At 42.2% G+C, this 13,224-nt stretch overlaps 1 protein-coding gene across 1 annotated transcript in view; it reads left to right on the top strand.

The window, feature by feature from the left end:
- ttc27 (tetratricopeptide repeat domain 27) overlaps window positions 1-13,224 on the top strand; it is a 64,228-nt gene that overhangs the window by 21,260 nt on the left and 29,744 nt on the right. Inside the window, exons 6-8 of the mRNA XM_083987816.1 lie at window positions 6,279-6,437; window positions 6,539-6,678; window positions 9,077-9,189. Of these exons, the coding sequence (XP_083843942.1) occupies window positions 6,279-6,437; window positions 6,539-6,678; window positions 9,077-9,189 (412 nt within the window). The remainder of the gene's footprint in view (window positions 1-6,278; window positions 6,438-6,538; window positions 6,679-9,076; window positions 9,190-13,224) is intronic.

Below are 13,224 nucleotides of genomic sequence, written 5' to 3' on the forward strand. Positions count from 1 at the left end.
TATAATCGAATATTTTACATAAGAAGCATTAGAAATTGGAATCTGATTTGGGGGAAGATTGACAGCTAGGGGTGTGACGATACACTCATCTCACGAGACAAGACGAGACACGAGATTGGGTTCACGAGAACGAGACGAGACGAGATTTTAAGAAAACTACAATGACAAAATATATGACTGGACCAACAGACTTTTAACCGAGTTGCACATGCATTTTGAAATGTTTTATGATAACTCTTTACATGCATGATGTAAGCATGAGCTTTTAACTTCTTCTTCTTCCACAAATTGAAACTAAAACTAAAATTTATAAAAGTTAAAATAAAATCAATAAAATTAAATATTCCTTTCTTTTTTTCAAGTGCAAACAATATTATGTGCAGTGTTTCCTATGGGATTTTTTTTAAGTAGGCCTAGTGACAGCGCCCCCCCCCCCCCCCCCCCCCCCCCCCCCCCCATGCCATTTCACTACTCGGCCACATGACTTTTGTTTAAAATTTTTGGACTGTTCAAGTTTGTAAACCTGCCCTGAGACTGTGGATTCAAGCAGCTGAAATAAGTCTCCTCTGCACTTTTCACCTTGAACCTGTAATTCACAGGACGCGTTACATATACTGCAGTACTGTAGGTCATCTACATACTCTGTGCATGCACACCAGACATGAAACAGTTACAGGTTTGATGCCATGTCACGGCAGAAATTCCAGATGATTAGTGCTGCTGTTTAAATGTTAATTATCACTATAACTGTGGGTAATTACTGTGGTTAATGTGACTCACGTTAGGCTCTGTAGCAACACACGCATGACAGTGTGGGTTTTGTAATGAGTCAGTCAAACCATGCAGAGGCAGTGACTGCTTTAACAGGTATGAGCAGCTGCTGAGAAAAGTTGACTGAAGCCTTTTCACTGCCAGTTAAATTTGTCTTTCTGTTTGGGCTGAGCACAAACACAACACACACACACACACACACACACACACAGAGATGGAGAGACAGTAAGCTGCTAGGGTTGATAAAACACATGTGTCATTCTCATAGCAGGGCTGGTGCATGTAGTGTAAAGGGTAAATGGACTTGCACTTACTGTATAAAGCACTTTTCTAGTCTCTAGGACTCAAAGTGCTTTACACTGTATGACGCATTCACCCTTTCACACACACACATACACAGAGCTGGAGACATGGCTTAAAATCTACTCTTTCACACACACATATTCACACACCCAATGCACTGATTGCAGGGGGAATCTGTGCCCAAGGACACTTTGACATGCGGACTGGAGGAGCCGGGAATTGAACCAAAGCGGTCTAGAAAATGAATGAATGAATGTTTGTGATGCTGTTTCATATCTTATTCTACAACTAATCAAATTCTGATGAATCAAATAGCGACATCTGGGCAAGACGAAGAAGGTGAAGGTATCAGCAGACTTCCTCACATAGTAATGAGCTGATGCACAGTGGTGCTTGTGCAAAGAGCATTTAAATCTTTAGTGAATTTTTAATAAACACATTAATAATTACAGGGTTAATGATAGAAGTGTTGGTTCAGTTTCTGGCATAGACATCTTCTGACATGTCATATATAGAGAAAGAAATTATGAAATCAAAATAAGTGTATCACATATGGGAATAAGAAGTCCAGTCCATAGAATTAAAGGAGAGTGTGCTGCATTGAGACTCTGGTTCCAGAGTTTTCATCTGTCTTTGTGTAGCTCCAAAATGAGCTCGTCCCGTCCTCCATGTTGCCTCTCAGTCTAGGATGTCTAGGATGCCGTGTCCACCATCGCATTCATCCGGTCCCACAAATTAGGAGACACAACCGTTTTTCCGCCCCTTTTCCACAAATTAAAATAGTTCCCAGGTGTCTTAAAGACATGTCTGTGACATGTTTCGGTTAAAATCTCCCAAGGATCAAACATCTCAGCTCTTTTCATCCTCTCAAAACAGCCCTGTTCAGAACGGCTGGTTTCTGTGCCTGTCCCTTTAAATGAAAATTAACCACTGCTTGCCCCGCCCCTTCTACTGGTACCAGGTAGGGGTGGGGTTATGCAAATTCGAAAACTAGTAACACCATTGCTAGACAACCAAGGGAACAGCTCGTAAAACCACATGGATATTAAACTTGGGAGGCTGCAAAATGCAAATTACAGATTTTTTGGTCAGTTCTCACATTTTGGGGACCGGAAGGCAAGAAAAAAACATCAAATATATATATAATATATCATATTAATGTGGATGAATCTACGTTACCCACACTTGTTAATGGGCCCATTTTCAATAAATATATAGTTTTGTCTCTATCGTTATTTTGTTATTATTAGTGGTGGCGGAAACGCTGATCGAGCCGACCAGTGTTTCTTTACTTTCAGTTTCGCGGACGCTGCCCAGCGGGTCATGATAATAACGCCGCTGAATCGCCGTTTATGGTCGGAACTACGACGGTATGTGATCGTCTTAGAACCTCTGACTTTAATTCTTGATGAATGAAAACATGAGTCTGTCTTGCGCCGGTCAAAGAAATTCACAGTGCGCGCAGAGGCTCATAAATGTAGTGTGAAAACGCTTCACTTTTCCAAAACTCCTCATTGTCCCTTTAACATCTGAGTTTCCCTCTGATCACCTGAACGCCTCTCACAGCCAGAAAGTGGTTTTCCTGCTACAACGAAGTCACTGGTGCTAAAGGTGACACAGATGTGTTGCATGTACTGTAAATCTCTCTCTCTTCTCTCTCCTCGTTGGCCGGGTGCCGTCAGCGTCGCTGTGGCCTCATTAATGTTTGAATGGGGGATGAAGGTGTGTGACTTGTGATGATGAATTATACACCAGCTCTCTGCTGCTTTTCTCCTGCTGATCTCAGCTGAGGATAATCTCTGCCTCCGTGACAGAGGCTTCGTCGAGGCTCGCTTAATAATCAGATCAGATGGAATAAAAGAGAAGGAGCCGAGCATCTCAGACACAAAGCCTCCTCCATCACCTCTGTGCTGTTAGTCTCTTTAATGTGTCACCCCAAGGCCTCTGTTGTGTAGGTTAGCAGTGGTGAGTGTGGGAGTGTACTCTGGCCACAGGAGTGGTGCTGATACCTCTCCTTCTCTACGCCCGTGTTATTAATGTTCCTCTCTGAACCTACAGCAGGTTTATAATACAGGCTGTTAGTGTTTAATGGGTTTGATTGTATCTGTATACAGCTTCTATATATACATATTCTAGTTACAGCTGTGTAAGGAGATGATATAAGAGCAGTCAGGAACTGATCATCTTAAATTTATACTAGAGTTCTCAACGGGCCTGGAAATTAAAACCTGACCTGGTGTTGAAGCCTAGACCCAACGCAGCCCCAGTCACTAGCATTAAAGGGGAACTATGTAAGTCCGGTCACTAACCCTCCTCCCGCCATGTGTAATTGTTTTTAACCGAGCCGCAGAGAAATCAATCCATGGAGCGGTGGATAATGTTATATATTATGTACAATGTTACGACGTGTATAATTGTGTAGTCTTATCTGTCATAAACAAGAGATTACAGGTTGCCAGGTTGATCTTGGAAGGTTGGTTTTCAGCCAAGAGACGCTAGGTGGAAGGCAGAGTGCCTCCGTTCTCCTTGTAATAAGTTATGTCATTTATTTAACCATCATAATTACTCCTATGCTGTTTAATTAAAGCAGATATCAGCTTCACGGCCGTTTCGGCTAATGCTGCGTTCAAGGCAGGCTTTTGAAACCGTAAGTTACAGCTTCAAGTCACAACTACGACTTGGTAGCGTTCCAGGTAACCCGTAGCTCGTGTTTTTACCATCCTGTTGTCTGTGAAAGTTCCCTATAACGGCCACTCGTAACTTCCGACCCGTGAACTCGTACCAGATCGAACTGGTATGACTTCACAGGAAGGAAAAACACAAAGTACGAGTTTCTTTGAACGCACCATGAGTTAGCAGCCCCCGCCCTTGTCAGGCATCAATTGGTCCTCGTGCTACGTCACCACATTCACGCGCATCCCTTGGCTGCACACACAGCCCTTCATGCCGTTCTCTCTCCTCATTGGATAACACTTGTATCCCACAAGGAAAATTTTCTCCTCGGGTTACAGCAGAGCAGAGTGACGGAGAGACTCGTGTTTAGGCTGAAATACTTCATGTAAGTGATTGCTGACGGAAAATAGGACTATTTAGGACTTATATTAACAAAAACATTCCACTGATATCTGCTTTAAGGTAAAAATGTAGCATAATTCCTCTTTAATTCTCAGCCCAAACCAGGCCAAAAAAATAAAAAAGCACCTGGCCTGATACGTCATTATTGCGTTCTAATACTGGCACCCTTGATAATAGTGATAATGACATGATGAATCTTGAATGAAATTCCAAATGGGACCGACAGTCAGACACGAGAACAGTGTAGAAACCATCCTGTATTATTAGTGAACTAACTTCTACATTCCTCTGATAGCAGATAATAGATCATCACTGAAATGAACAGCACAGATCCAGTGCATTTAAAGGGATAAGCCAACTTTTTTTTTGTGTCTTCTTGCCTCACTCCCTTGTCCATGACAAGCAGATAGACACCATCCTTTCGACTGTGCGTGCAGTAACAAGGGAGAGCCCGTATCGCCCGTAATTAGCTTAGCTCAAACGCTGGAAGTGTATAGGTAGTGTTAGCCTGCCTCCACCTAAAGTCATCAGAGAAACTCTTCAGCAACTCTAAACGGAAACCTGTGGGCCGATCTTCGTCTCAGAGCTGACAAAACTCTCCGGTAAGGCATCTTGAGCGGTCAAATGCCGGTAACGGGACGAGATTGGTCAAAACGGAGGGTTCAAGCAAAGACGGTTTATTTTGGTTCAAGCTAGCTACATCGAGGGTAGGTTAGCTTCCTATTTCAAAGTAAAAGCACTTCTGTATGTGGCAACGGGTGTTTTATTTTTGTGAAAGTAACTGGAAGTGCGTTGGTCACAACGGCTAGCTTGAGTAGCGCCGAATTCGTCCGAACAAAATTGTAAACAGCTGGTATTTAGACAAATTAACGACACACTGCTGATCTAAACAGCTACTTTCTCGCCTAAAAATGTTTAAAATGTCGATAAAGTGATATATTTACAGAGTTTAGAGCTAAAATGAAACCAGCTTCTGACTGCTGATTTCAGCTCGGGTAGGAGGCAGGCTAACACTACCTATGCACTTCCAGCGTTTGAGCTAAGCTAATTACGGGCGATACGGCTCTATCTCCCTTGTTACTGCACGCACAATCGAAAGGATGGTGTCTATCTGCTGGTCATGGACTCAGGAGTGAGGCAAGACACGAAAAAAAATGTTGGCGTATCCCTTTAACAATAAACAACAAACAGTACAAACAGCAAGAAGATGTGGAGTCGAGTCCAGTTGGGTTGGTTGGGCCGGCCCGGCTCATTGAGATATCTAATTCACGCATGGCTGTGATTTGCTAGTTGTGGGGAGGAAAGAGTGTGAGCTGCAGTTCTCCAACAGTGAGTCAGTCTCCATAGAGTCCCATGTTAAAATGTTCAGCCTGGTACAGAAACAGTTTGGTGTCTACAGATATCGACTGTTTGTTTGACTCACTGGTTTATCACTGAGGGTGTGGCTTCTTTGAGTGACAGGTGGGTGAGTGTATGTCTGCCAGAAACCAACATACTACGTCCATCTTTATTTCCAGTTTCTCCTAATTAACTCTTTACATCACTCTGTGGTCTCCATAGCAGCACCTCCGTTAACAGGTTAGAACGGACAGTGACTGCAACGCTGCAGATTCAGTATCTCACATGTTTCCTGTGGGATGTGTCTCCCAGCAAAAACAGAGAATGACCTGTTGATGTCATAATGACATCACACCAGCAATATAACATACATCTGACAACCTCCACTACACCTTTAGTATGAATATGATTGTGACAGACAAAATTCAGAAATGCATTTTAACAGTGTTAGTAGCTGCATGTGGATATGCTAAAAAATAATGTTGAAGATGAAAGCTGCAGGTGGTGTGTTCCCTATTATAGTGACATGATTAAATGTTGTTGATCTTGGCATTTACACTCTAATTCATTCAGATTACATTGTTAACACATTTTCCTGGTGTTATAGAAACACTCTGGGGCCTGATTGACATTACAAAATACTTCTATATGTCTCTGCAGGACTAATCTGTTTCTTTGAGTGGTCTTAATATACATATCATGCACGTTTAGTTTGGTTAACATGACCAACAAGCCTGTGAAGCATCTGCTCATGTTGTTTTCTGTGTTGACTCTGTTGTCCTCTTTCATAGTGCTGACCTGCCAGTCTGTGCTGTCGGAGCAGAGACTCCTGGCCATCCAGTTCCACCTGGAGTGTGTGTACACCAGACTGACCTACTATGAGTACCCAGAGGCCAAGGAGCACATCAAGAAGGCTCAGGAGCTGTCAGGGCTCAACATCAACATGACTGGTACATAAAGCACAGCAGCAGTATTTAAGAGGAGCTATCAAAACAGCCTGAGCTGAAACTAATGACTGACTGTAAATCTCTCTCTCTCTCGCTCTCTTCAGGGGCTCTTGGCAAACGAACCCGTTTCCAGCAGAAGTTCCTGGCCCAGCTGATCCTGGAGGTCGGCAAGAAGCAGGATGAGCCCAGTCAGAAGGAGCACGAGGCCTCTCCCACCCCCACACCTCAGACCTACCTGCCTAAGGTATACAGACAAAACACAAAGAGTTACATGTCCTGGCAACAATCACTCCTGTTAAAGGGATAGTTCAACATTTTGGCAAATTGGCCCATTGCCATAATCCCTATAGTCATAGCAGTAGGTTCGTTACCTTTAATTGTCGGTGCAAGCTATTTTTAGAACGGCGGAGCAGAGCCGCGAGCTGCTCAGAGCTACGCTACGGAGGCTAATGGGATTTCTTGGTTTCAAATACACAATCTAACAACTCCAAAACGCTCTGGTGGACAAGTTGTGACCTGCACATTCACCACGCTATGAGATAATAACAGAATGTTACGAGACAGAGTTGTTTTCACAAACAGCTGATGAGCGTTCCCGTCTGGGGCAGTTTTTCGGCAAGCAGTCTCTGCATTTGCCTCAAAAAACACTCTCAGTCTCGTAACGTTCCGTTATTATCTCATAGCGTGGTGAATGTGCAGGTCACAACCTGTCCACCAGAGCGTCAACCATTAGCCTCTGTAGCGTAGCTCTGAGCAGCTCGCGGCTCTGTTGCACCATTCTAAAAATAGCTTGCACCGACAATTAAAGGTAATGAACCTACTGCTAAAACTATAGGGATTATGGCAATGTGCCAATTTGCCAAAATGTTGAACCATCCCTTTAATACAAAACTCAGACTCAGGCTCTCTAATGCTTCACTGTCTGACTGTGCAGAACATTTAGACATTAGTTTTCAAAGGAATAGATACGATTTATTTAACATTGACACATGACAGATTTCTTATCCTTGAAAGAAAAAGAAGTTTATTTTTATGGTTGTCTATCTATTTTGACCGAGCTGTTTGAAGTTACCAGCAGATCTGGATGACACCGAGCTGAGAGAGGTTGGAGGAGCCTGTGAATCAGAGATAAACAGAGGATTCATATCCAGACAGTATAAAGGCTTCATGACCGTAATGAGAGTGTTAATGAGAAGATGAAGGTAACATTGAGATCTCAAAGGAAGAATAGTACAGGCACTGTAACTTTAAGTGGAAATGCAGATTATGTATGGAGGTGTCTGAATAGATATAACTCAGGAGAGGAGAGGATCCAAAGCGCTGGAGGCTGTCTGGGAGCTGGATGCCAGGGACTGTCATATATTATTGTAATGAAAAACTGTTTGGTGTATTGATATCAGCTGGTAAAATCTGTTGGTAGGCACTGTCTGCTCCCAAAGGACATTTTCATAATGGTGACAGACACTTTTTTGTACCTAACAACTGAATTGAACCTTGGTAGGTTGTGGTTGAGTGGTTAGAGCACATCCCATGTTGGCTTTGCCCCAAAGCAGTGATAGCTGATTGGAACCGTAACCAGCAACCAGGACAGTCTTTCCTGCATGTCATTCCCTCCTAACCCTAACCCTGTGTCTCTACACTGTCCTATCTAATCAAAGCATAAAAAACATATTTTGTTCTTGTTTGGAAATAACAACATGTCAATATTAGATTTGTAGATAAAGGTGATGTAATTCCATCCATGTGAAACCAACAGAAAATGTCTACAGTATTTAACAAAAGAAATGAACAAAGATACTAATTCCTAAGACACCCCCACATTCATAATCTATTTTTTTTTTGACAAATATTCTATCACATCCATGGTTTTTACTTTTTGAAGGCTGCAGAAAGTTTTTGCAGCTACAGTGAAAAATCCTAGTCATTATGAAATCTGAAGGGGAAACAGAGCCCAGTGCAGAACAAGTGTAACTTACCTCCACCATGGCTGTAAAATTTTAATAACAGCCAAGTACATCAGGCCTCGTCCCAGATCAGTTATGAAAAGTTAGAGGGAATCATACCAGTGTTCAGTTTTACAGCTATGCGGTTTATTACGTATAGTGTTACCGTCTCAGGGTGAAATGCAGTAAAGTGTTGCAGCAGCACTCAGATGATCTGCAGGTTTCATTTGAATGTGTTTATAGTTTCACATTGAATTCAACAGTGGTCACAGTATTCCTCCATCCAGTCCACCTGAGCTCTGATCTCACCTCCCTCTCAGTCTGAGGCCTTTCTAGATAAAATGTTGTTTCTTCTTCAGTGGGTGGATTTTAAATCTGTATTCATAGTCACTACCTGGGATCAGGATGTAGAGAGCACTGAGATGGAATTGTGTCCTGACTTTGAACCTCATATTTTGGTAAATTATAGACAAAGTCTTATAGTATCACCTTCTATGAGTCATCTTCTCACCAGCACTTAGTCTAAGGAAATGACTCTCTAAGCATTTGAGGGATTCACTCTTAAAGCTGTAGCTATGTCTCACAGTTGGAGTTGTCATATCTAAACTCAACAAAGTGCTGACTCACTAGGCAGCACGTTGCAGCAGCACTGCGTGTGTGTGTACATGGCTGACTCCACGTGTGTTTCTCTTCTTTCAGGACTACAATCTCGGCGATGACACCGTGCTGGATCAGATCAATTTAGCAGAACCAGACCAGTACCAGCTGCCTGATCTTAGTGCGGAGGAGCAGGCCGTCATCCTGGGCATCTGGTGAGTCCAGTCCCTCAGAGCTCAGCACCGTCTCTGCAGCTCTGGTTCAATGTCTAACCAATGTCTCTCAATGTCTTGTGAGCACGCATGACGCGCATCCTACATTGAAAGTAATCTGTGATCTGTGCGCACTGAAGACGCTACATCTGAACGGCCCCCGCATGCACAAACACACATGTTTTAACCAAGGACGTGACCAAAATCACCGAGGCGCCCACCTTTGGCTCAGATAGGCAGAGAAACTGTAGGGTCAGCTGCAGCAGTCTCTTTCATTTATAAGGGCAGCCCCAAAAAATGCCAGTTTATATATTTCAGTATGCCGTTATTCCTTGATTTTCCGTGTCGTACAGCAGCCGACTGTCGACCTGAATATGAGACTCGGTTCAAGGTCCGATATATAGAAATATAGCTATATTCAAAATAATAGCTCATCAAATAATTTCTCTCACCTGGTTAATGTGATTACTGCCTCTGAACTTCACTGCACGGGTTCTAAGATGTCACTATTTTCACGAGCGAGCGATGTTTACTTTATGGTGGAAAAAAAACCTAGGCTACGTGATGCATATTTTGATTGACAAAATATTGAAACAAGTTTTATTTTAATATCCCATAAGCACCTCAATCTCCAAAGAAATAACTATTACAATGAACAAGTGAATGGCCATTATTTAGCCTATCTTTTTTTTTTTTTCTCCTAAAATGAGCTCGCCCTCTCTAAACCACGAGAGCCACACGGGAGCCACAGCAGAGACGAAAGAGCTCCGACCTCTGGTCATGTGTTATATCCAAAGTCTGAATACTGGAATTATTTCTCACCATCTTGCACATTAAAGGGATAGTTCAACATGTTGGCAAATTGGCTCATTGCCATAACCCCTGTAGTCTTAGGAGTAGGTTCATTACCTTTAATTGTTGGTGCAAGCTGTTTTAGATCGGTGGGGCAGAGACGTGAGCTCCGCTAGGGACGCTGTACTTTCGCCTTTCCCTCATCAAACTCATCAAATACACAATCCAACAACTCCAAAACCCTGGACAAGTTGTGACCTGCACAAAAATCTATGAATATGAAAAAATATATATATATTATTGATATAGACTGAACCATCCAATTACCGACCAATAAGTATTTTACCAGTAATATCAAAAATAGCTGAGAAATGGATCAACAGACAATTAATGGAGCACCTTAACCTTGGTCACACGCCACTACACCCCATGCAATTTGGCTTTCGCACCCACCATTCCACTGAGACTGCCATGTGTGTGTTTTTAGAAAAGGTCAAAGGTCTGCTGGACAGAAATGCAATTGTGGGGGCCACCTTCCTTGACTTAAAAAAAGCCTTCGACTCTGTGAACCATCATGTACTGCTGTCCAGACTGACCCATTTTAACCTCTCAGAACAGTCCTTAAAATGGTTTGCCTCCTACCTCTCGGGGAGAAAACAACATGTGGTGGTAAATGGGGTTAACTCAGCCAGTCTCGAGTGCAGTATCGGGGTCCCTCAGGGATCGGTCCTTGGACCAATTTTGTTCTCACTATTTATTAACAACCTGCCTAGCCTTGATCAGAATGTCCACACTTTAATGTATGCAGACGATGTAGTGATCCTCAAGGAAGCAAAATCCATCACAGAGGCCTCATCCTCTCTCACATCAGCTTTATCATGTATCGAGAAATGGCTTACTGCATCTTGTCTCTTGCTTAACACCAAGAAATCTGCTTGTATGATGTTCAGCAAACGACAAACGAAAATAACCAACTCTAACGTGTTTGTAAATGGTGTGGAACTTGACATAGTCGAGCATTTTAAATACCTGGGTGTTACCCTAGATTCGACCCTAACATTCAAAAAACATGTCAGTATACTATCTAAAACCACCAAATTTCACCTGCAGAACTTCAAGCAGATCAGACACAACCTGACGGATACAGCAGCCCGAATGTTTTTATTTTCTGTAATCCTTTCCCGTATCGAATACTGTCTTACAAGCTGGTCCCTTACAGGTGTAACCACCCTCAAGTCAGCTGAGTCTCTTTACAATAAAGCTCTAAAGGTATTCGATAAAAAACAAACAAGACACCACATTTGCAACGTTCTTAACAGACACGAATTACTGAGTTTCAACAACTTAGTTGATTTTAAACGAGCCTGCCTGGTACACAAAACCCTGCACAACCTGGCCCCCCCACCCTTGAAAGATTTTATAAAACGCACTGATAGCCAACCAACTACAAAGGTCACCAGATCAGTAGCTAGAGGGGACTGTGCTATCCCCTACAGACGCACCACCTTCGGTCAGGCTGCTCTGTCCGTCATGGGTTGCAGGATATGGAATAGCCTGCCGCTCACAGTCAGAGAATGCACCACACATATTACTTTCAAAAAGCATTTAAAAAACTGGTTGCTATCAACCCAGACCTGCACCCACTATTAGAAGTGTATACCTATTTCTGACTGTTGTATTACTGTTATGACTGTGTTGATGTTGCCATTACTGTAATTTTGCTGTGTTGCTACCATTACTACTACTACCAGTACTATTATTATTATTATTATTATTACTATTATTATAATAACTAACATAGACAAAATAGCAATATGAATAATGCCATCACTAGTTATAGGTCGATATGTATATGTGTGTATGGATGTATATGTATATATATATATGTATGTATATATGTACGTATGTATATATATATATATATATATATGCGTGTGTGTGTGTGTGTGTGTGTGTGTATATATATGTGAATGTGTATGCATATATATTTAATAGTATTATTACTTACATTATTATTATATAACCTTTAGTTATTCATAGCAGTGAAAGTGATTAAATTATACCCTTAGACCTATCATTGTAACACAGCTCAACTAGATATTACTCCCAGGACCTTCTACGCACTTTGATGATTATAAGCACTTTATCATGACACGGTTGCACTTTTGTACTATCTGAATCTGTATTATTTATCTTTTGTACTGTAAACTGACTGCTGCTATTTTATAACATGCTTTTGTTTTTATTTATTGTAATTTTTTTTGTACCAGGGAACATCTATGTATGGGACAGCGGATGTAAATTAGCCTGTGGCTACAATCCGGCGTGTTTACGATTGTTTTCGTCCATGAACTCGCATTGTCCCATTTTAAAAATAAATTGAATTGAATTGACATACAGAGCTTTCTCACATGCTGCTGATGTGAAGCAGGAGTCAGACCTCTACTCTGTCTGTAGGACCTGTGGATTGTTCTGAATTTATGCCCCACCCTCTGTAAATAATGAACTCTTTGTGGTGGAGGTTTCTCTCAGACAAGGCTGAATATAAAACAGTCAACATGATACCAGTTAGCTTCACAGGGAGTCGGTGATTAATCCCCGTTCTGCCGCTGCTGGGGTTGAATGAAGGTCAATGGAGTAGTCGGGTAGATTGCTGGGAGCTGATTGATGAGCAGCAGCTCTGTCAGAGTTAATGGCAGATCAGCACAGCCGCATGCTGCTTCAAGACCGTGTCACAGATTAATATCTTGTACCTCTGGAGTCAGGACACTGAAGCAATCAGAGTTATGTAACTTTTAAATAAGTCCCCTGGTGTCATGGAGGAAGGAAATACTTTTCTCTCCCACGGCGACCTGCACTGATCATCACCACACATACAGCACAACACAGCCTGTGTGTGTGTGCGTAGTCACATGCAGACATGTGACTGTAGTGTGTTTGGTGTAGACGGTGTCAGTGACAGAGAGGTGTCTGACAGTCTGACAGTATGAAGTGTTCACCTTTAACCCCTCACATCACTTTAGCTTCATGTGATCGTTAGATTGTGGACCATTCAACTGTATGACATAATTTATATCACCAGATGAAGTCATCCCAGATCAGTGGACTCGCAGTTGATCCTTAAAGGGACATTGTGTAACTTCTCCTGTTATCTATTCACGAAAATCAATTATTTGGTTCAAAAGTATTTTTTCATTAATCAGTAATCCCCCCCATCAACAAACTGAAGTGTTCCTTTCAGCTCTG

Source organism: Trachurus trachurus, assembly GCF_905171665.1.
Source record: "Trachurus trachurus genome assembly, chromosome: 15".
In the NCBI taxonomy this organism is placed as follows: Eukaryota; Metazoa; Chordata; class Actinopteri; order Carangiformes; family Carangidae; genus Trachurus; species Trachurus trachurus.